General features: G+C 37.1%; 1 protein-coding gene across 1 annotated transcript; it reads right to left on the reverse strand.

Annotated features, from left to right (window-relative positions):
• Positions 1-4,693: 4,693 nt before the first annotated feature.
• On the reverse strand, positions 4,694-13,767 carry LOC139714130 (uncharacterized). Its single transcript, XM_071625852.1, has 5 exons — positions 13,557-13,767; positions 9,686-9,799; positions 9,261-9,374; positions 6,710-6,823; positions 4,694-4,836 (listed from the first exon to the last, which is right to left on the reverse strand). Exons 1-5 carry the CDS (start codon positions 13,765-13,767, stop codon positions 4,694-4,696), a joined length of 696 nt encoding a protein of 231 aa, XP_071481953.1.
• Between the last annotated feature and the right edge of the window lie 9,377 nt (positions 13,768-23,144).

The raw sequence follows: 23,144 nt of genomic DNA on the forward strand, positions 1-23,144 counted from the left end.
TAATGTCATAAGAGAATGTCAGTAATAAGGTTCGTTATTCCGAAGGTTCGTTATTCTCGAGGTTCGTGATTTTGCTGTGTACTATCGAGTATTCACTTAAATGTCTTGTATAGGGCCTACCTAGATGTGCGTTAATCCGGAAATATGGGGCCGGTTGAAATGGTGCGTTCTTCCAAAGGTTCTTTAATCAGGAAGTATAATTATGTCTGTTATTCCGAAGGTTCGTTTATCCGAAAATAAACTAACGCTCACTATATTTTTTTTTTTTTTGTGATGATAATATTTTGTTCATCAGCCGAAACTTAAAACAATGGTTTGTATACATGTACTTGTAAATAGCACACTTTGGAATATTGCGAACATTAGCAACCATCACAACGATACCTGCTCTTATGTTCACACGGCATGTGCTGATACGTGGCGATAACAATTTGCAAATTCTTTTAATTTTATTAACTGAATGGATTTTGAAGTTACAGGAGGGTTACACACATTTATTTTCCCTGAAAAGGTGTTAGTGCTAACCTATAGCAGTAAAGCAAAACAAAACAAAAGGAAACAAAATTGAAATGATACATTAACTCTGTATGTGCGCTTCCGTTCCTCTCACATATAGTTTGCATTTTATGTTGTGATTGACTATCAATGGTGTTCCTTACGGGATTTGCGTGTGAATTCTAAGTTTCTCTCACTGTTTTGTGTGCAAAAATCATGACTTTTCAGTAATTTAGCTACTAGTCATTTGAAAGAAAAACAATCATAGATTTGTCATACAAGTTACATCAAAGCAAAGCTGGGCATTTTCTCTACATCTTTACTCACTATGTGTCCAGCGTAACAGAAATCTGTAGACGTAACATAGATTTGAAAAACAGAATGTTTTCTCAAAGCATGACAACTTTGGTGTCTCAGAATAATGTGGCAGACAGAGGGTTTCTACCATGGCACATGGTAGAAAGTTAAGCGTTGGTCGAAGGATGATGATACAGCATGACATTGTAATGATACATCAGAAGCAGAATGCTTCACAGACGCAGGTACACAGTGACTCAAATTGTCTTATGACTTCTGAAAGTGAACACTTTTTTCATGGGTGCTCACCAATGTAAACGCAAGAGGAAATATAGGTCATTCTCATTGATACACGCAGAAAATGGGGAAAAGTGATTAAGATACCTCTGGCAAATTACGTCCCGCAAAGCCATACTGATGAAAAGACATGCATTTTTCTTCTCTCTCTCTCTCTCTCTCTCTCTCTCCCTTTTTTAATGGGGGTGGACTTTCTCTTGTCTGTATGGTTGAAGATCACCTATTGGAAAGCGATACCCTGAAGTACCTGGTTTAGCAAATATTTAGACATCACAGATGATATAACTTTCGAGCCCAGCTATTATGAAATTGCATATACACATTGAACATATTATTTAATATAAAAATTAATGATGCGCAGTGTGGGGCACGACATATTTCAATCCGTCTTAACGGTAACGTACTAATATGTTTAATCGGAAATACCAGATATTTCTCCTTTAATCATGCTGTTAATGAACATCTTTAATTATCATCCAACAATGAAGGATTAAAAATCTAGGGCAGCTAGATAAACTTTATAGGAGTGTATACCTTTGTTATCATGTGTGATACGTATTGTTCTATATAGGGGTGAACCCCGGAAACTGTGGTATCATAAAGTTTCATGAATAATGGATAATTTAATTTTGCACTACGATATATTCATAAGCAAGTGCCTAATTTATATCACACTATTCCCTTCAGCATGGTGTTGTGGAGTTTGCCAGTTATATCAAAGAGGTTCTCTCGCCTTCTTGATGATTATAGTTTACCTCCTGATGGTTACATGGCATCATCATGAATGCACGGTGAATATCAGAATTGTATAATATCCGCTGGGATTGTTAAATGCTAAATAATTCTGGACTCAGAAAATTTCTTATTTTTGGTTACAGTTTATATTCTGAAGGTACATTTTCCCATTGTTTATTATTACGATAGTTCGGTAATCCAAAATGAAATAAGGTTCGTTTGAAATACTAAAGGATTGTTCTTCCGAATGTTCGTTTGTATTGGACCGTAAAAGAAAAAAAAAACACTTACAATCCCGATGGTTCGTTAGTTTAAAACAAAAATTGCCTAGTAATTCCGAAGATTTGTTATAAGTATGCAATTTTTTTCCATTTTTGGATTAACGAACCCTTATTTCACTTTTTTTTTTTTTTTTTTTGGGGGGGGGGGGGGCTATCAAATCTTCAGAATAATGACGTTTCTTTTATTTTCAGCTTAACGAAGCTTCGGGAAAACAACTCCTATTCAATTTTTGAATTAACGAACCGTATACTGAGTAGACAGCGTGCAAAAGGTTTGCCACGTAAATTCTCCAAACACGTCATTTTATCATCCTTTGGTGAATTAGGTCTGAAGAAATACCAGCTTATTTTTTTTTAATCAAAACTGATACAATAACATTCCTTGTGAAGCTCAACGCGGTAAACCTTTATGCTCGCGTAATCAAAGCGTGTTCTAACCTGTTATACTGTCTTCATAGCACACTATTCGCAAGAAGCTTTGAGTTTGATGGCTACATTATTTCATCGATGAAATCACTTAATGTCATTGTCAGAGCCACACTCAGAAAGATTTGTGGATGTTTTTATTTGAAATTGCGCGGTATTTAGGCCCTATGCTGTTGTGAATTATTGTTCTCCAGACATAAAACCCAATTGTAAACCTACTTTACGTTTATACTTGGTTTAAAAAAAAAGGGATTCCAGAAGTTCAAGGCTTCATTATAATATAATGATTATATTATTATATTATAGGATTGGCAAACAAGTACAACATACACAGTCGACTGCAGTCGAAGTACAGGCCTACCTTGCCCGGAGACCGCGCCGCTATGCGGCACGTTTGGGCTGGTCGCAGTTAAGGCTTACCCAGCCAATTTGCATATACAACTTTGTACGTGTAATATCAATTTGATATAGAATCAGTGCCTCGATCTTCAAAGTGTTTATGGATTCACTTGGACACTTGGTGTAGCCGATTGAAATACCTCTCTCTTACCCAATCCTGTTGATACAAACAATATCGCAAAATCAAGAACATGTCTAAAAATGATACGAACAGTCATGGCTACTGTTGGGCCCTATTTCTTTGTACAGAGTTGAAAAAAAAAAATATGAGAGGGAAAACACTAGAGATTAGCAATCGTAGATTGCCAAACCTTGGAGCTATTTCGTTTGTGTAGCTCCATGGCCAAATGTTGTAGCTTCATGGCCAAACTAAACTAGTATACCGGGTACATACATGTATTATTATGCAATGCATGCATGCAGTACTGCACACTAGAGTACGTGTACCTCCATGGTGAGACTCACCTCCCTGACAGATCTGCAGGGTGTTGGGAGAAAGGTACTGAACTGTATAAAACCTATACAGTGGATGACTAGTCTAATCTAAATTCAGCAGTAAATTCAACTATATGTGTTCATTTTAGACCTACTATGAAGAAAAAAAGGTACAGTATCTTTTCTTCAGAAGAATTGAATGATCGGAAACCAATTTGTGAGGTATGTAATAATCTAACATGTCATTAATATAGATCACATACGAAGTCATTTAGATACGAATTCCATTTACTGAGACTGATAAACAGACTGATAAACAGACTGTCAGAGCGAATGATTTATCGCGTTCAGTCAAAATCTGACTGAAAGTCGTAAAAATACAACTTTCTTCCCGGACCCTTTTTCGTTGGGCGCGCAGTCTTTCGATTATCGCAATCTAGTCTGGCTTCCAGATCCTCTGCCCATACTATTTCGCTATTCATTATATTGACGCCGTCAACGTCGAAATAAAGGCGGCGACTTCGTCGCGGGGCGGTGACTTCGTCGCCGCGGAGTGCAGTTGGCAAAGGGTCTGGAAACCAGACTAATCGCAATCAGAAAATTTGCGCCCTCTCTTGGTTTATCGCACCAAGGAAAAGGGGACGGAGCCCAGACTATGATGGATCGAGAGGGGGCGCATCCCCCTCTGGTACACCCTCACTTTATTAGGTTAAACCAACAGAAACATAAATAAGAAAATGAGGGGGGGGGGGTCGTGCCAGCCTTTGATTTTGTAAAGGCGCCCCCCCCCCCCCTTTACGGAACTCCTAGATCCACCCCTGTGACGCGTTATGACATTTGTGGTCGACTTGTTATGACATTTGTGGTTAATTCCCGATTTTGACTTGTGGTTGACGCAATCGCGGGTTGAGAGGGGGCGCATCCCCCTTTAGTGTCCCTCTCTTTATTTCGTCAACACAAAAGAAATAAAAAGCAGAAAATGGGGAGGGGGAGGGTCGCGCCAGCCTTTGACTTTGTAAAGGCGCCTCCCCTTTATGGAATTCTTGGATCCTTGCAGTAAATTTGGAAATTTTGACATTTGTCGTCGACGTGTTCTGACATTAGTGGTTGTTTTGACATTTGTCGTCGTGTTATGACATTAGTGGTTGTTTTGACATGTGTCGTCGACGTGTTATGACATTAGTGGTTGTTATGACATTTGTCGTCGACGTGTTATGACATTAGTGGTTGTTTTGACATTTGTCGTCGACGTTTTATGACATTAGTGGTTGTTTTGATATTAGTGGGCGATTTTGACATTAGTGGGCTCTTCAGAGGGTCTAATATCGCTACTCTAAAATATCTAATCCTAGATCACCTGTTTGGCAGTTCGACCCGTTATAACCCGGTAAACACAGACAGGAGTACATATTGACATCGTCCTGACACGTTCCTCCGTTCAGACAAGGATTGCTATCACATTCATCAATATCTGTAAATTGAGAAAAGCAGATTATGATTAGAATATAAACAAAAAGTCAACAGAACGTACATGCAAAAACTAAAACGCCAAAAGCATACAGCTTAAACGGAAAGCAGAATATTGGCTGTGATTTTCAATGGGTTATAAAAAGATTCTCATCTTAGAAGCGAATAGATTTACACGCTTTCAAATAGTAAACGACTATACTGTAATGCATGTTCAGCTACACAAACCACCAAATAGCTATGAATAGTAAAGTGTTGTATGGGCCTTAGTTATCATAATGATATAAGAAATATTTGGTCAGATAATTTGATGTGGTATCAGATTGCAAATATATTTTATATTTTTCCTTTTCAATCAGAATAGTCAGGAGCACAGGTATATCGGAAAGGAATTAGAGTATGATTATAAAGTGCTTTATCTTTTCTTATGATATATACATATATATATATATATATATATATATATACATATATATAGATATGTATATATATATATATATATATATATATATATATATATATATGTATATGTATATATATTTAACTTGAGACTTGGATCTGAAAAATACTGATTTTGAAAGACGAAAAATGTACTAAAATTATAAACATTCTTATATGTTCCACTTGACTCCAAGGGAGAAATGGTTTAATATTCCTCTCTTGAGAATCTAATCCGAATAATACAGGTTGTAACAAGCCAAATAAAAAAATAAAAAAAAATGTCATCTAGACGTTCTGAGAAGCAACACAGATGAAGAGCAAAAGCTATAATGTTAAGAATGATATTCAATGCGTTCTTCTGCCTCTCAGATGAACTTTATTTTAAAGCTTTCTTCTTAACCAATATTTTGAGAGCGAATTCCATCCAACTGATTGAGACGAAATTGATAAGGAATCGCCTTATACCACTTGAGAGACGAATTTAGAATTGAAAGTACAATTCTGAGACACCTTCTTACAGTATAGCAGTTTATCATTTATCTATTTATTTATTTTTTTTTGTGTGTGTGTATGTGTGTGTGTAGTTATAGGCACTTGGTTGCAGAAGTCGAATGCGAAAACGGATGACGGTGTGATACCAATCTCCTGTATTTTGCAAGTAGACAACCATTATCTAAAGTACACACACACACAAACACACACACACACACACACACACTCGCGCGCGCAGGTAACTTTTTTTCATTTTCATGAAATTCTTTCCTCGAGATGTTTTTATGCAACTGATTGACAAATTTCCCTACATCGACGTAAATACGCACTCAATTGATCAGTGTTTAATAGTAACCAACACACACACACACACATACACACACACACACACAAAAGAAAAAACCCATGGGCGCACACAATCGAGCAGGATTCGAACCTACGACCTCCTGATCACCGGACAGGCGTCATCTCCACTAGCCCAACGAGCTTTTGCCCGACAGCAAGTTTGGGTTCTGATCCTTATAACATGCAGGGGGCGCCGCGTTATTGGCTACTTTTGGCTACCATTAAACACTGATCAATTGAGTGCTTATTTACGTCGAAGAAGGGCAATTTGTTGCATGAAAACATGTCGAAGGAAGAATTTCATGAATTTGATTAATTACGCGGTGCCCGATGCATGCTACGAGGATTGGAACCGACACTTGCTGTCGGGCGGAGGCTCGGTGGTCAGGACTGGTGGTGATGACGCCTGTCCGGAGATCACGAGGTCTTAGGTTCGAATCCTGCGCGAGTGTGTGCGCCCGTGATTTTTTGTCATAGCTACTATTAAACACTGATCAATTGTGTGGTTATTAACAAAAGTTTAGCTTCATTATCAAATTCAGCAGCAGATTCCTATTCGGTACTCTAAATTACAAGCGTTGTACATAATCCTAGCTCACCTGTTTGGCAGTTCGACCCGTTATAACCCGGTAAACACAGACAGGAGTACATATTGACATCGTCCTGACAAGTTCCTCCGTTCAGACAAGGATTGCTAACACATTCATCAATATCTGTAAATTGAGAAATGTAGATTATGATTAGAATATATTATCTTATCAAAAAACAAGTAAAAAGTCAACGGAGCGTGCATGCAAAAACTAAACGCAAAAGCATACAGTTTAAACGGAAAGCAGAATATTGGCTCTGAATTTCAATGGCCCATAAAAAGATTCTCATTTTAGAACCGAAGAGATCTACACGCTTTCAAATAGTAAAAGCCTACAATGCAATAAATGCTCAGCTATACCAACCACCAAATAGGTATCATATTCGCAAATGAGTATGTATGGATCTTAGTTATCGTAATAATTTAAGAAATATTTGGACAGAGAATTCAATGTTGTGTATTGCACATACATTTTATTTTTCCCTTTCAATCAGAATAGTTAGGAACACAGGTATGTCGGAGAGGAATGAGAGTTTGATCATAGAGTGTTTCATTCTTTTCTATTCAATATATATACATATATATATATATATATATATATATATATATATATACATGTATATGTATGTATATATATATATATATATATATAGATAGATAGATAGATAGATAGATAGATAGATATATATACATTGTTTTGGTTTTGAAAGTGAGTGCTTGTGGATGCGTGAATGTGTGTTCAGCAATGTCAATTGCATGTGAATCTTGACTATATTCGCTGAGTGCGACCTTTTAGTAGGGTTGAAAAATACTCACTTGAAAGACGAAAATGTACTAGAATTATAGACATTCTCATAGTATGTTCCACTTGACTCTAAAGGAGAAATAGTTTAATGTTCCTGTCTTGAGAATCTAATCGGCATAATACAGGTTGTAAAATGCGAAATAAAAAAGACTGCCATCTAGACGTAATGAGGAGCAACACAGATGAAGAGCAAAAGCTACACAATATTCAGTGTGTTCTTCTGGCTCTGAGATGAACTTTATTTTAAAGCTTTTTTCTGAACCAATGTTTTTAGAGCGAATTCCGTCAAATTGATTGAGACTAGATTGGTAAGGAATCGCGTTATACCACTTGAGAGACCAAATTAGTTTCAAATCCCTTTGCAACCAAGACTTTTGAATTGAAAGTACATTTACGAGACACCCTTTTAATGGCGGTCTAATAGCACAAATAGCGATCTCCTGTATTTTGGAAGTAATCACCAATTATCTAAAACACACACACAAACACACACACACGCACACACACACACACACACACACACACACACACACACACACACACACAAACACACACACATACACACATACACACAGATGCCTGTTGGTTCCGTGTGAGGGAGGACTTTCGTTCCCTACATTTGAAAATAAAGTCGCTTGACAACCTGACAGACATAGATATGTGGTTAGATCAGTAATGGCATTCAAACGCTCCTTCCTGCCTATTTATTTTTTTATAGAACGGTACAGGCTCCCGTATCAATTGAAGAAATGTATTCCATGCTTGATAGAGGACTAAACTTAAAGTCAGGACGTTAACAAAAAGTTTCTTTTTTAAATTCATGAAATTCTTCCGTCGACTTGTTTCCATGCAATTGATTGACAAATTTCCCTCCGTCGACGGATAGACGTCCTCTCCACCAGATCACTGAGCTTCCGCCCTAAAGCAAGTGGTGGTTCCAATGCTAACAGCATGCAACGGGCACCGCGTAATTGGCTCCTATTGGCTACCATTAAACACTGATCAATTGAGTGATTATTTACGTCGATATAGGGCAATTTCTTCATCAGTTGCATGAAAAAATGTCGACGGAAGAATTTCATGAATTTGAATAATTACATGGTGCCCACTGCATGCTATAAGGATTGGAACCAACACTTGCTGTCGGGCGGAGGCTCGGTGGTCAGGTGGAGATGACGCCTGTCCGGAGATCAGGATGTCGTAGGTTCGAATCCTGCTCGATTGTGTGTGCCCATGATCTATTGTCATGGCTACTATTAAAGGGACTGTACAGTAGTGGTTGAGGTGGGGATTCATGTTTTGAACATTCCTAAGTGAGATGATGAGAAACCTCTTATGAGAAATGAAAGAGCATGTAATTCAAAGAACGATTCAACATTTATTTGATGAAAATTCGTTTTCAAATTTCTTAGATAGGCCTATCCAAAAAATTGAAAATGGTAAAAGGCAGCAGGCCACGCCTTTTAATAGGATCTCTTTAATACAACTTGTTTTTGGATATCTCAGCCATTTCAAAACCGATTTTCATCAAATAAACTTTTGATAACCCATAGAATTGCATGCTCTTTCACATCTCACAGAGTGGTTTCTGAATATCTTGAAAAACGTTTAATGCTGAATCCTCATCTCGACCAAAACTATACACACCCTTTAAACACTGATCAATCCAGTGCTTATTAACAAAAAGTTTGTCTTCATTATCAAATTCTTCAGCAAATTTCCATTTGCTACTCAAAAATACCTAATCCTAGCTCACCTGCTTCGCAGTTCGACCCGTTATAACCCGGTAAACACAAACACGAGTACATGTTGACTTCGTCCTGACAAGTTCCTCCGTTCAGACAAGGATTGCTATCACATTCATCAATATCTGTAAATTGAGAAATACAGATTGTGATTTGAATATATTATCTTATCAATAAAGAAGGAAAAAAGTCAACAGAACGTTCATGCAAAAACTAAAACGCAAAAGCATATAGTTTTAACGGAAATCAGATTGTTGTCCCCGAGTTTCAATGAGCAATAAAACGATTCTCATCTTAAAACCGAATAGATTTACACGCTTTCAAATAGTGAAAACCTATAATGTAATACATGTAAAGACAAAAATTGTCTTCATCAACAAATTCGTCAGCAGATTGCTATTTGCTATATACTCTAAAATACCTAATCCGAGCTCACCTGTTTGGCAGTTCGACCCGTTATAGCCCGGTAAACACAGACACGAGTACATATTGACATCGTCCTGACACGTTCCTCCGTTCAGACAAGGATTGCTTTCACATTCATCAATATCTGTGAATTGAGAAATGTAGATTATGATTAGAATATGTTATCTTATCAATAAACAAGGAAAAAGTCAATTTCACGTACATGCAAAAACTAAAACGCAAACGCCTATCCTTAAACGGAAAGCAGAATATTGACTCTGAGTTTCAATGTCCCATACAAAAAATTCTGATCTTAGAACCGAATAGATTTACACGCTTTCAAATAGTAAGAGCCTTGAATGCAATAAATGCTCAGCTATACAAACCACCAAATAGGTAGCATATTGGTAAAGTAGTATGTACGGGTCTTAGTTATCGTAATAATTTTAGAAATATTTGGTCAGAGAATTCAATGTTGTATATTGCACATACATTTCTTCTTTTTTTTTTTCTTATTCAATCAAAATAGTTAGGAGCACAGAATTGTCGGAGAGGAATGGCAGTTTGATCATAGAGTGTTTCATTGTTTTTAATCAATAAAATTCTGTATATATAATATATAATATATTATTATACATATAATTATTGTTTTGGTTTTGAAAGTGAGTATTGTTGGATACGTGAGTGTTCAGCAAAGTCATTTGCAATTGAATCTTGGATAGATTCGCTGAGTGCGATCTTTTAGCAGGGCTGAAAAATACTCAATTTGAAAGACGAAAATATAACAGAATTATAAATATTCTTATATGTTCCGCTTGACTCCGAGAGGAGAAATAGTCTAATGTTACTGTCTTGAGAATTTAATCCGAATAATACAGGTTTTAACATGCCGAATAATAATATTTAAAAAAAATGTCATCTAGACGTAATGAGCAGCAACACAGATGAAGAGCATGCACAAGCAATAATGATAAAAGTGATTACAATGTGTTATTCTGGCTCTGAGATGAACTTTATTTTAAAGCTTTCTTCTTAACCAATGTTTTGAGAGCGAATTCCATCCAATTGATGGAGATGAGATTGGTAAGGAACCGCCTTATACCACTTGAGAAACACATTTAGTTTCAAATCTCTTTGCAGACAAGACTTTTGAATTAAAAGTACATTTCCGAGACACCTTTTTAATGGCCGTCTGATACCGATCTCCTGTATTTTGGAAGTAATCACCAATTATCTAAAACACACACACACAAATACACGCACACGCGCGCGCACACACACACACACACACACATATACACACTCACACACAAATGACTGTTGGCTTAGTTGGAAGGAGGGTCTCGTTCCCTACATTTAAAAATAAAGTCGCTTGACAACCTGACAGACAAAAAGGTGTGGTAAGATAGTTTAAAGGCATTCAAACGCTCCTTCCTGCCTATTATTTTAAGAACCTACAGGCTCCCTTATCATTTGAAGAAATGTATCTCATTCTTGATAGAGGACTAAACTTAAAGTCAGGACGGTAACAAAAAGCTTCTTTTTTTTAATTCATGAAATTCTTCCGTCGAGATGTTTCCATGCAACTGATTGATAAATTTCACTACATCGACGGACAGGCGTCATCTCCTCCAGACCTCCAGCCTCCGCCTGTCAGCAAGTGGTGGTTCCAATCCTTACAGCATGCAGCGAGCACCGCGTAATTGGCTACTATTGGCTACCATTAAACACTGATCAATTGAGTGCTTATTTACGTCGATGTAGGTCAATTTGTCAATCAGTAGTATGAAAACATCTTGAACGGAAGAATTTCATGAATTTGAATAATTACGCGGTGTCCGCTGCATGCTATAACGATTACAAGCAACACTTGCTGTTCGGAGGAGGCTGGGTGGTCTGGTGGAGATGACACCTGTCCGGAGATCAAGAGGTCGTAGGCTCGAATCCTGCTCGAGTGTGTGCACCCATGATTTTTGTCATGGCTACTATGGATCACTGAACAATTCAGTGCTTATTAACAAAAAGTTTGTCTTCATTAACAAATTCATCAGCAGATTGCTATTCGCTACTCAAAAATACCTAATCCTAGCTCACCTGTTTGGCAGTTTGACCCGTTATAACCCTGTAAACACAGACAGGAGTACATATTGACATCGTCCTGACACGTTCCTTCGTTCAGACAAGGATTGCTATCACATTCATCAATATCTGTAATTGAGAAATGCAGATTATGAAAAGAATTTATATTATCTTATCAATAAATAAGGTTGTCAATGAAACGTACATGCCAAAACTGAAACGCAAAGGCATACAGTTTAAAGAGGGAGACAAACTGAAGAAGCTTACACCTGAACCTTCACCCCTCTGAATAATATCCTTCTTTCATTTATCCTATATGCATTGTCCGCCTTGGACTACTTAACATAACAATGTCGGAATCTCGGAGCTTGGGTATTTGTTCCATGTTCATCGTGTCACTGCCGGTAAACAGAGACAGCCTGGTGGTAGTGTTGCTGCCCGGAAAGCAGTAGATGACAGGTTCGACTCCCACTGGTTCCTCTTTTCCCGACATGTTTGTTAATTTACAGATCAGCAGTTGCGATCCTACCACATTCAATTTGTAGAGGGGGACAAACTGAAGAAACTTACACCTGAAAAAGATTCTCATCTTAGAATAGAACCGAATAGATTTACACGCCTTCAAATAGTAAAAGCCTATAACGCAATACAGGCTCAGCTATACAAATCACCAAATAGTTAGCATGTTAAAAATGGGTAAATATGTTTCTTGATAATTCTAATGATTTAAGAAATATTTGGACAGACGAAAAATTGTCTTCGCAGCTACTCTAAAATACCTAATCCTAGCTCACCTGTTTGGCAGTTCGACCCGTTATAGCCCGGTAAACACAGACAAGAGTACATATTGACATCGTCCTGACACGTTCCTCCGTTCTGACAAGGATTTTTATCACATTCATCAATATCTGTAAATTGAGAAATGCAGATTATGATTAGAATAGATTATCTTATCAATAAACAAGGAATAAGTCAACGCAACGTGCATGCAAAAACTAAAACAAAAAAGCATACAGTTTAAACGGAAAGTAGAATATCGGCCCTGATTTTCAATGGCCCATAACAAGATTTTCATCTTAGAATCGAATAGATTTACAAGCATTCAAATTGTGAAAACCTTTAATGTAATACACAGTCAGCTTTACAAACCACCAAATAGGTAGCATATTAGTTAAGTAGTTTGTATGGGTCTTAGTTATTGTAATGATTTAAGAAATATACGGTAAGACAATTCAATGTGGTATATTGCACATACACTTTTTTTGTTCTTTTCAATCAGAATACTTAGGAGCACAGGTATATCAGAGAGGAATTAGAGTATGATTACAAAGTTTTTTTTTCTTTACTTTTAATATAATTGAGACTTTTAGTGGGTCTGAAAAATACTGAATTTGAAAGACGAAAATGTACTAGAATTATAGACATTCTCATATGTTACGTTTGACTCCAAGGGAGAAATGGTTTAATGTTCCTGTCTTGAGAATCTAATCCGAATAATATTAGTTGTTACATGCCAAATACAATTAAAAAGATGCCATCTACACGTACTGAGGAGCAACACAGATGAAGAGCAACAGCTATAATGTTAAAATGTTATGAAGGTGAATTCCATCCAACTGATTGAGACGAAATTGAAAAGGAATCGCCTTATACCACTTGAGAGACCAATTTAGTTTCAACCTCCTTTGAAGACTTTTGAATTGAAAGTACAATTCCGAGACCCCTTCTTACAGTATGGCAGCCAACGTCACAATTAGCTAATGCTGTTGTTCGTTTACTTCGAGTAGAAAATAGAGAGAGTTTTTTTTTTTTTTTTTCCGTACCCACAAAATCTGCCGGAAAGCATGCAATATGTCGCTGAATGTCGGGAATATTGTCAGGTGGAAGAATCTCGTGTGGAAAGGTTTCTATGACCTCTCCATTCTTTCCAGTGATATTTCGACAAGGGTTCTTGATGCCGAGATCCAGGACACCTGATATCGGGACTAGGTTTCCTTGGCGAGGCCGTGCAGTTGATGATGAGCTTTTCAACATCATGCCTGATGTTATGCAAGGATTTAGACAAGTAGAAGATATCAAATATGCAGATAATGAGAAACAAAGGAGAGGCATGAAAAGGAAGGAATAGAAAACAGTTGCAAGTAATTATCAGTATCCGTGGACCTTTGTCGTAACGGTAAGAAAAAACATCGTTGAGGTATTGTTATACGACCTTTCGTCCTGCATAAATTACTTGTAACCTAGCAATGACAGGTTCTTCAAACTTGTGCAAGGCAATTAAAGTGTAAGGAAAGATACCATATTAAATCGATTTATAGAATTAATAAATGGGGAAATTTTGTTTAGAGTCCACGTACACAGACATCCACACATTAATGTACCACTGTCGGATGATAGATATATCGACATCATTAAAGCGCCATTCCATGACTTACTAATGTCAAGGATCACATTATTTCATGAAATCAATCTTCTTTTGAATCTCGCTTTTGTTAGTGCTTTTAAGCTTGTTTAGCGTTGAAATTGTGTTCGGCAGTTCCTCATCACGTTTGTTGATTTACTAGAACTTAGGCCAAGGCCCTCTCTCTGTATGGTGGTGAGCGAATGGAGGCTAACGAAGTGCGAGGTAAAGCTCGGTTGTTTCTCTTCGCTCTTCCGTCATTTCGATAGTCATTACGCATTCAGAGGGCCTTGACAAAAGGCTAACAAGAACGGCAGATCGCAAATATTCATATCTGAATGACGCGCCTCAAATAAAAAAAAAAAACAACAACAACAACATCGTGCTGCCGGGGGGGGGGGGGGGGGGGGGGGTCATAGAGGAGATTGGGAACGGAGAGAGGGAGTGGATTAAAAGAGAGAGAGAGGGAGAGATGGAGAGAGCCTACCAGGAGCGGCCCATACACTAAGTATACAAGCGTATATCATTCGAACGTGTTAATATAATGTGTGTGTCCTTGTCTGCGTGGAGTAGCCCTTGACTGATCAGTAATTACAGTACTATAGTGCTTATGCTTAGAAATATGGACTATATACCTATCTAACTTTGTTACATTATCCTGGTGATTTACTATTTTTTCAAAGTTTGGTGTGCATTCCTCGAAACTAAACAGCATGAATACATTATTATAATGTTGCACCAGATACGGACTACATGCACTCCACTAACGTGTATGTTTGTTAGTGCAAAGTATTTAAAGGATTTCGTAAGACTCACGCGACGCTTCCTCTTAGAGTGGTGTTGAGATAGAAATTGAGGTTTACAACCTTTTTTTTTTTTTTGGTAATTACTTTTTGAGACAATAAGAAATGTCATATGAAATATGAAATATGAAAGACCATACGATTCTAAAAGGAATTTCAAAGCTTATTGGATGAAAATCTGTTTTGAAATTGTTGAGATATCCAAAACAAAGCAATCCTATTAAAAGGTGGGACACACCTTTTCGTAGGATCGCTTTGTTTTACTTTATTTTTGGATATGTTAGCCATTTGAAAAGGAATTTTCATCAAATAAACGTTGAATTCCTCTTAAAATAGGAGGATTCTTAACATTTTATAAAGTGGTTTCTAAATATTTCTAAAAAAAAGAAAGTTGATTTTCACCTCAACCTATACCATTCCTATAGTGCCAGAAGTATTTCAACGAGTAATGATATCATAATATCATAATCACAACTACTTCTTGTAGGTGATAGCGGGCCAATGATATCATTATTCGTGAATCACTGTCAAATTGCTTTCAGTAGCACCATATAAGATTTGATCCAGAATCATGTGTAAAAATGACAGATAAGTCAAAACATACTATGAGAAGATTATTGACTTGATTTGGTTTGTCTGATTTTTTTTCCCTTCAACATAATTTCATACATGAAACAGAATTCTTTTCGTAATATCTCAGATAGCATCAATATGTAATTTATGTCGTAAATAATTCAAAGGAGAAAAATGTATTTATTGATTCAATTACCATATACTTTATTGGCAGATTGCCAAACAATTTCCTAAGAAATTATGCAGAAGAATTAAGGACTGTCAGTATAAGCGGATGCTTGAAAACGTGGCAGCCCATGAAACATATTTGAATATGCGTATTCACTTTAACAGAATGGAGAAAAATACATATATCAGCATTCTATAATGCATTAAGTTTTCAAATTCTACTACTGAGAATGGAAGCATTTTCTTGCCTGTCAATATCACCACCATGATGGCCGTCTTCAGCAGACCGATGAAACGCGAATAATGCTGCGGTTTGGACTGTGGAAATAAAGATACTAAAAATATAATATACGGCTTGTTAATTCTCACCAGTACCAAATTCATCAACAAACAACACGATATTATATGATTTTTGTCAACCGGATTTCTCCGTCAATCAAAGTTCAAAGTTTAAAGTTCAGAATATTTTATTGTCATCTAAAAATGTACAAAAAAAAAATGTTTTCGGAAATTTGTGCAGAGTGCATGAATGATACAAACAGTACGGTAATCACTCAGTATACAGGACGAGATATAATACAAAATGACAGTTAGTACGTAATACAAAGAACAGTAAAAGAAATCAGAGTAATGTAAATATTGCACAAAATATTTCATAGAAAAATCCAAAAAAGAAGAGAATAACTGTAAAGCTAAAAAAAAAAAAAAAAATATCTATGGAGGTATTAGTACTGCAATGCATTCGTTAACTACTGAAAAACCCTAAAATAAACCTAAGTCCCATCCAGACATCCCACGCCAGAGCACCTTTCCATCGAACTTATTAACCCGTTCCATACTGAATTTTGAATCCTCCATAGACATAGTACACATGCCACCACTATTCCGTATGGAACGGGTTAACAACATACACAACAGGCACACACACATACACACACACACACATACGCCCTTACACAGTTTATGGTATTACTTGAAAAGTGTTCTAATTAGCATATTAGTCACGCCTGGTTGAGATCTTATGAAAGCAGGGCTTAATTCTCTTAGAATACTTTGGTTAAGTAATAACAATTGCGATAAGAGATCCAGGATACGTACAAAGCAATGTATTTTAAGGTAGGCCTATGATATCATACACTGTATCTTCTATGCACGTATTGGCAATTCCACTTCAAAAATCAGAAATAAAATGAACTAGGATTCAGATCAATAAACGTGTGAATTACATAAAACATGATAGAGTTAGAATATCAGGAAAATAGGAAAAAAAAATCACTGGACTTTTAACCCTCACCCTGTCACACTATATACCTGCAGATAATGTGATTTGGTAGTCATAACCAACAGCTGTGGGAAGTATTGGGATTACGCAGGAACTCTGATGGAATAATTATTTCTTTTCCAACCAAATTCATTTCCAACCATAACATTTCATCATAATTTAAATCTTCCCAGCATCCGAAAATAATATACCGTTTCCAGTTTACGGTACAAATTCCATAATCATATCTAGACACTGTGTCAATTTATTAAGAAATACACCATAGACTTATTAGCCGTGGAAATAATAACACTTTGACGGCGTCCTTATAATCTACGAAAAAAAAAACTGAAATTGCGAAAAACGACCGAGAGCATAATATTACAATAACATGAACATGGCAATCATGAGGCAGAGTTCATTGACCCTTTGATCTAATCAATGTAAAATTATGCCAAATTCAAAACTAAAAATTAATAGGCATCTTTAAACGAGATACCCATGGTGAGATTTTGACGATCACAATTCGACACTTGGAAAATCATTGAGAGTACACCACGTGGAGTACAGTGGTTATCAGGCATAGAACATTGGCCTTATGATACAGAACCTTGTTGGATATAATCAATATTCGAAATTAGCCGGCACCATACTTGACTCGAAGTGTGAAAAATGACTACAAGTACAGAACATCATTGTGACTGTGATGATTTAGCTCAGTCGGTAGCGCGACTGCCTTCGACCCAAGAGACCGGGGTTCGATACTAGAGTCTCACTGAGCAATGTTGTGTATAATCATACCGTCCCCTGTAGCTAGAGGCAAAACACGTACTCTGTCAATCGGATAGGACATAAAATGGAGGGTTTTGACGGCGTCCTTGTATAATCTAGGAAAAAAAAAATCTGAAATTGCGAAAAACGACCGAGAGCATAATATTACAATAACATGAACATGGCAATCGTGACGCAAAGTTCATTGACCCTTTGATCCTTCACCACGTCAAATCTAATCAATGTACAATTATGCCAAATTCAAAATTAAGAATTAATAGGCATCTTTAAATGAGATACCCATGGTGAGATTTTTACGGTCACAATTCGACACTTGGAAAATCATTGAGAGTACACAACGTGGAGTACAGTGGTTATCAGGCATAAAACATTGGCCTTATGATACAGAACCTTGTTGGATATTATCAATATTCGAAATTAGCCGGCACCATACTTGACTCGAAGTGTGAAAAATGACTACAAGTACAGAACATCATTGTGACTGTGATGATTTAGCTCAGTCGGTAGCGCGTGTGCCTTCGACCCAAGAGACCGGGGTTCGATACCAGAGTCTCACTGAGCAATGTTGTGTATAATCAGGGAGGTGTCTCACCTCCCTGGTCTCACTGAGCAATATTGTTTATAATCATACCGTCCCCTGTAGCAAGAGGCAAAACACTCGGTCAATCCAGGGAGGTGAGACAAAATTTTGTCTCACCTCCCTGGTCAATCGGATAGGACATAAAATGGAGGTCCCGTGCATGAGCGAGTCAAAACTCATGCACGTAAAACATCCCGTTTCATTCATTCATCGCAAAGAGCAGGGTATACGTGTTAAACCCGGTGAAGTGGTCCCGCCTCACATCCAATTGGACCCCATGGAGGACCAGCTAACATATACATAGTAGCTCTATATGGGGTATCCATGAGCCATCTCCTCAGATGGAAAATGGACAAGCAAACAAACACCAAAGAAATGCTGGGCGGATATGACTCTTCGCATATCATCTATTAAACTTACTATTGAAATTTCTATAATATGTAAAGATCAATATGACCTTATGCATGTTATATGTAGGCCTATCTCTCAGTGTTCATAACTGGAAGTCGACTTCTATCAGATCTGTTTACTGTCACCTCATCATGAAGAGGGTGTGTTCAATCTTTCATTACGGTATCAAGCCTATTCAACAGAGCTGAATGCACAATTTAGTATCTGAATATAAGAACGACCCAAGTCCATGAAACACCATTTCGAGTAAACTTAAAAAAACCCTTCATATCTTTTTTATTTGTCCAATAATATTCTATTTAACTGTGATGCGAAGGCATCATTGTATATACAAATTAGAACATACATTATTATGACAATTAACATTTACATTAATTGTGGAGAGGCCATTTTGTGTGATTGGCTTGGGTCGTTCTTTGAATCATATGGACTTGTGTCGTTCTTTGATTCATATACATGATATTCTGCTATAGAGATGAGAGAAGGATGAGAGAGGGCGCTATAATATGAATGTAAGAACGACCCAAGTCCTTCATTCCTACATTCATATAAGATTTAAAGGGGAAGGCTAGTAACTGATCAGTGGGAATCAGTGGAAATGCTGGGAGATGATTGTTCCAAGCCTTATGGGATTCATTCAAGAGCTAATTGTATATCTATTGTTCTGTGAAAATGATTTTCTTCAGAATGGTCTCATATTCAAGTAATGTGCAGTTTAATGCTTCCAGGTTAGCGTCCCTGGTCAGTGACGGAGCATTAATCTGCACATTACTTGAATATGAGACCTTTCTGAAGCAAATCATTTTCACACAACAATAGATATACAATGAACTCTTGAATGAATCCCATAAGGATTGGAACAATCATCTCCCAGCATTTCCACTGATTCCCACTGATCAGTTACTAGCCTTCCCCTTTAACTCATTCATTTCAGGCACTTCCGGGGGTAATTAGGATTTATCATTTATACACAAGTTGAGTCCATGCATAAGCTACAATTTCCCATGTCAAACTGAATTTGGCCAAAAATTGGACTTGGGTCGTTCTTATATTCAGGTCTTTAATTTCTTCTAAGTGTCTCGTGGGCATGTCAGTAATCTTGCTGGTTTGTGATAAAACCTTTTTTTTTTCTCTCTCTCTCTCTCTCTCTTAGATTTTACTTATTTTTTTGCTGTCAAACCATTTAACCACACTACTGAAGAAAAGATATGACTGACTGCATGATACTTTGATATAAAGAGCAAGTGTTTGACTTCTACCATTAAAATTTCTAAGAAGGTACATCCGCTGGTTTCCTTTGACATAATTTTCCTGGTGTTCTCGTACCAATTCAATTTGTCACCTTTAATTATACCAAAATTCTATATTCTGACACAGGTTTATTACAACACTTCCAATAAATCAACGAAAAACTGTGGTGTTCCCTTTTTCCTACTTTGAGAAAATTAAGAATAATATCTTTTGCTTTCTTAGGTTCACAATCAGTGATGAAGGTTGACAAACAATCAGTGATGAATGTTCACACCACTTTACTTAACTTTCAACAAAATTCCTGCAATTTTCTCGTCACTGTTGCTGTGAATATTAATATTGGTTTTCCTGGTCAATTTCATCAGATTTGCATTCGATTTAACAATGTGATCATTCAAATTCAAGTGAATTTGAATGATCACCGAGATCAACACTAGGAAAGTTAACTAACTCATTTAATTTAATTTCATCAGCATGCGGTTTCATGAGTTTCTCAAGTAAACCAGTAAAAAGTGCGTTCAATTTAAAAATGCACGTGCAACTCATTCAAATTCACCTCAGTTCAACCGTGAAGAACGTTAAGGAGTTCAAATTCACGATAAGGCAAACAAGTATAATATATGAGCATTGTTTTGTTTTGTTGTTTGTTTGTTTGTTTGTTTGTTTGTTTTTTGCTGTTGCCTATAGTTTTTGTAGATTATACTCATTATTATGTTTGAATATGCAAACTCAATGAACCTTGAAATGGGACTTTTGCCTGATAAAGTCAATAGCTCGGATAACTCCACTTTCAAACATATAATATTGTACATTTTATAGGTTTCCCGTCCAATTTTATCAGATTTGCGTTCGAATGAATAAGAAGGCGTTCAAATTCAAGCGATTTCGGTCACTGCTCTACTCTCACGGTTCATTTTCATTCTTTAGTAGGTAATTTCATTTCATGTCATTCCTTTTAGATTTTATTTCATTCAATTTAGAGAAAAATTCATTCAGTCTAACAGCTCAAAGTTGGTATTCAATATTTCGCCAGCTGGATAGACATTCAAATTCGTGCCAAATACCAGTTTCAATTTCATTTATAGGAACACAACTTCGCACATTGAACGTTCGAATTCAATCAACATACACAACTTCCACGAGCCATTTTGTTCACTGTCATACAATTGGATGATACAATTTCATTTTCATTTCAAAGTCTCATTTAACTATCTTAATTGTATTGGATGTATCTATTTCCTGTCGACCTTTCTGCAATTTTCACTTCATCCCTAGCAGTATGGATGGAGAGCAATATCCCAGTATATCTTAGGGGTCCTATACGTCCAAATCCATATTATTGATCCATTTTGATTCCATTCCTTAGTTCCCCGTGTCCATATCATAAGTTGCCGCAATCGGATCAGCTGTAGGTAGATGTATTTCACCAAAAGGTTATATCGCCAGTTTTCCTGGCTGTCGAGGTCATGCTTCGTCCACTAATTCTGTCCGTATTCGAGATGTTCACGCATACTCTGTAACGTAGCAGCGGCTAAAATCGTGCATGAATAAAGTGTAAATGTATGTGTTTGAAAGTGGGGTTATCACGAATTATTAGCTAGTATGAGTCCAAAATCACATTGCAAGGTAAATTAAATTTGCATGTTCAAACAGCTGAGTAACTACAAAGAATGAAAAGCAACGACAAAAAAGACTGCCCATACTCTGTTATAACAACTGTTTTGCCTAATCAAGAAGTTGAATTCCTTAACGCTCTCCACGGCGGTGCTGATGCGAATTTGAATGCTTTGCACTTGCATTTTTAATTTGAATGCCCTTTTCTACCCTTGTGTGAGAAACTCATGAAATCGCTTACTGATAAAATCAAATTAAATGAACTAGTTGCCTTTTTGAATGACGATCTCGGTGATCATTCAAATTCACTCGAACTTGAATGACCGCATGTTAAATCGAATGCAAATCTGATAAAAATGAGCGGGAAAACCTATAATAAAGCTCGGTATTTCCTCTGGTCAAAGATAATTTTCTATACAATTCCTAAGATCTGGGCCTTCGTCTCACCCCAACAACTCCCTTCCCCCCACCCCCGGAGTTGTTGCCCCTTAGTGGGATTCTATTATACCATAGGGATGCTACCTCCCACGTTTGGTGAAAATCCGTCTGAGATTTTTTAAGAAGATGCTGAATGTGTAAAAATTCTGCCTCCTTTATACTCCACCTCCTCTGCCCCTATCAGGGATCCTTTGAATCCGCCATAATCAGACATGAAATTTCAGTCATTAAAGTCTTCATAGCACTAATTTAGCTCTATATCCTGTTTTCGGTCGTACAGAAGAAGATGATGAAAAAAAAAAATCCATATTTTAGCGAAGTAAGATCGTATCACCACAAAAATGTTGTCTGCCAAGTTCGGCAAAAATCAGTCATAGACTTCTCAAAAGAGTGCAGAAAATGTGGAAAATCCCCTTCCTAGCCCTCATACACCTATCAAGCCACCCACTGGATCCGCCATAATCAAACCTGAAATTTCAGTAACTAGTGTTTTCATAGCTTCAACATACTTCTATTTTTTTTTTTTTTTTGGTTCGACAGAAGAAGATTAAACAATTCAAGAGTTTAGGGATCTGAAGCTTCAACTACCCCTTCCCCCTCCCTTCGGCAGTTGGGGGGGGGGGGTGGGCGGCTCAGTTTAAGAAATTAAGATTATATCACCAAAAAGATGTTATCCGCCAAGTTTGGTGAAAATCCGTCATATAGATTTTTCAAGGGCATGCAGAAAATGTGAAGAAAAAAAAATCTCTCTCCTCCCCCTCACCACCCCCCCCCCTATAAGGCCACCCCTTGATCCACCATAATCAATGCATTAACGATTTTTTTTTTTCGGTTCAACAGAGGAAGATAAAAAAAAATCCAGACTTTAGGGATCTGAAGCTTTTACTCCCCCTGGGTGTAGGGGGGGGGGGGGGTGGGGGGCTCAGTTTAAGAAATTAAAATTGTATCACTAAAAAGATGCTATTTGCCAAGTTTGGTGAAAATCCGTCAAAGATTTTTCAAGAGGTGTTAAAAAAAATGAAGAAAATCCCCTTCCTCCTCTCACCCCCTCTCCTCTCGATGAGAGCCCCTTGGACAGGGATGCCAAGTTCAACAAAATTGTATAAGTGAGATTTTCAT

The sequence above is a fragment of the Diadema antillarum genome, unplaced genomic scaffold (assembly GCF_040938485.1).
Source record: "Diadema antillarum isolate AM-2024a unplaced genomic scaffold, OU_Dant_1.0 seq00002169_RagTag, whole genome shotgun sequence".
NCBI lineage: Eukaryota > Metazoa > Echinodermata > Echinoidea > Diadematoida > Diadematidae > Diadema > Diadema antillarum.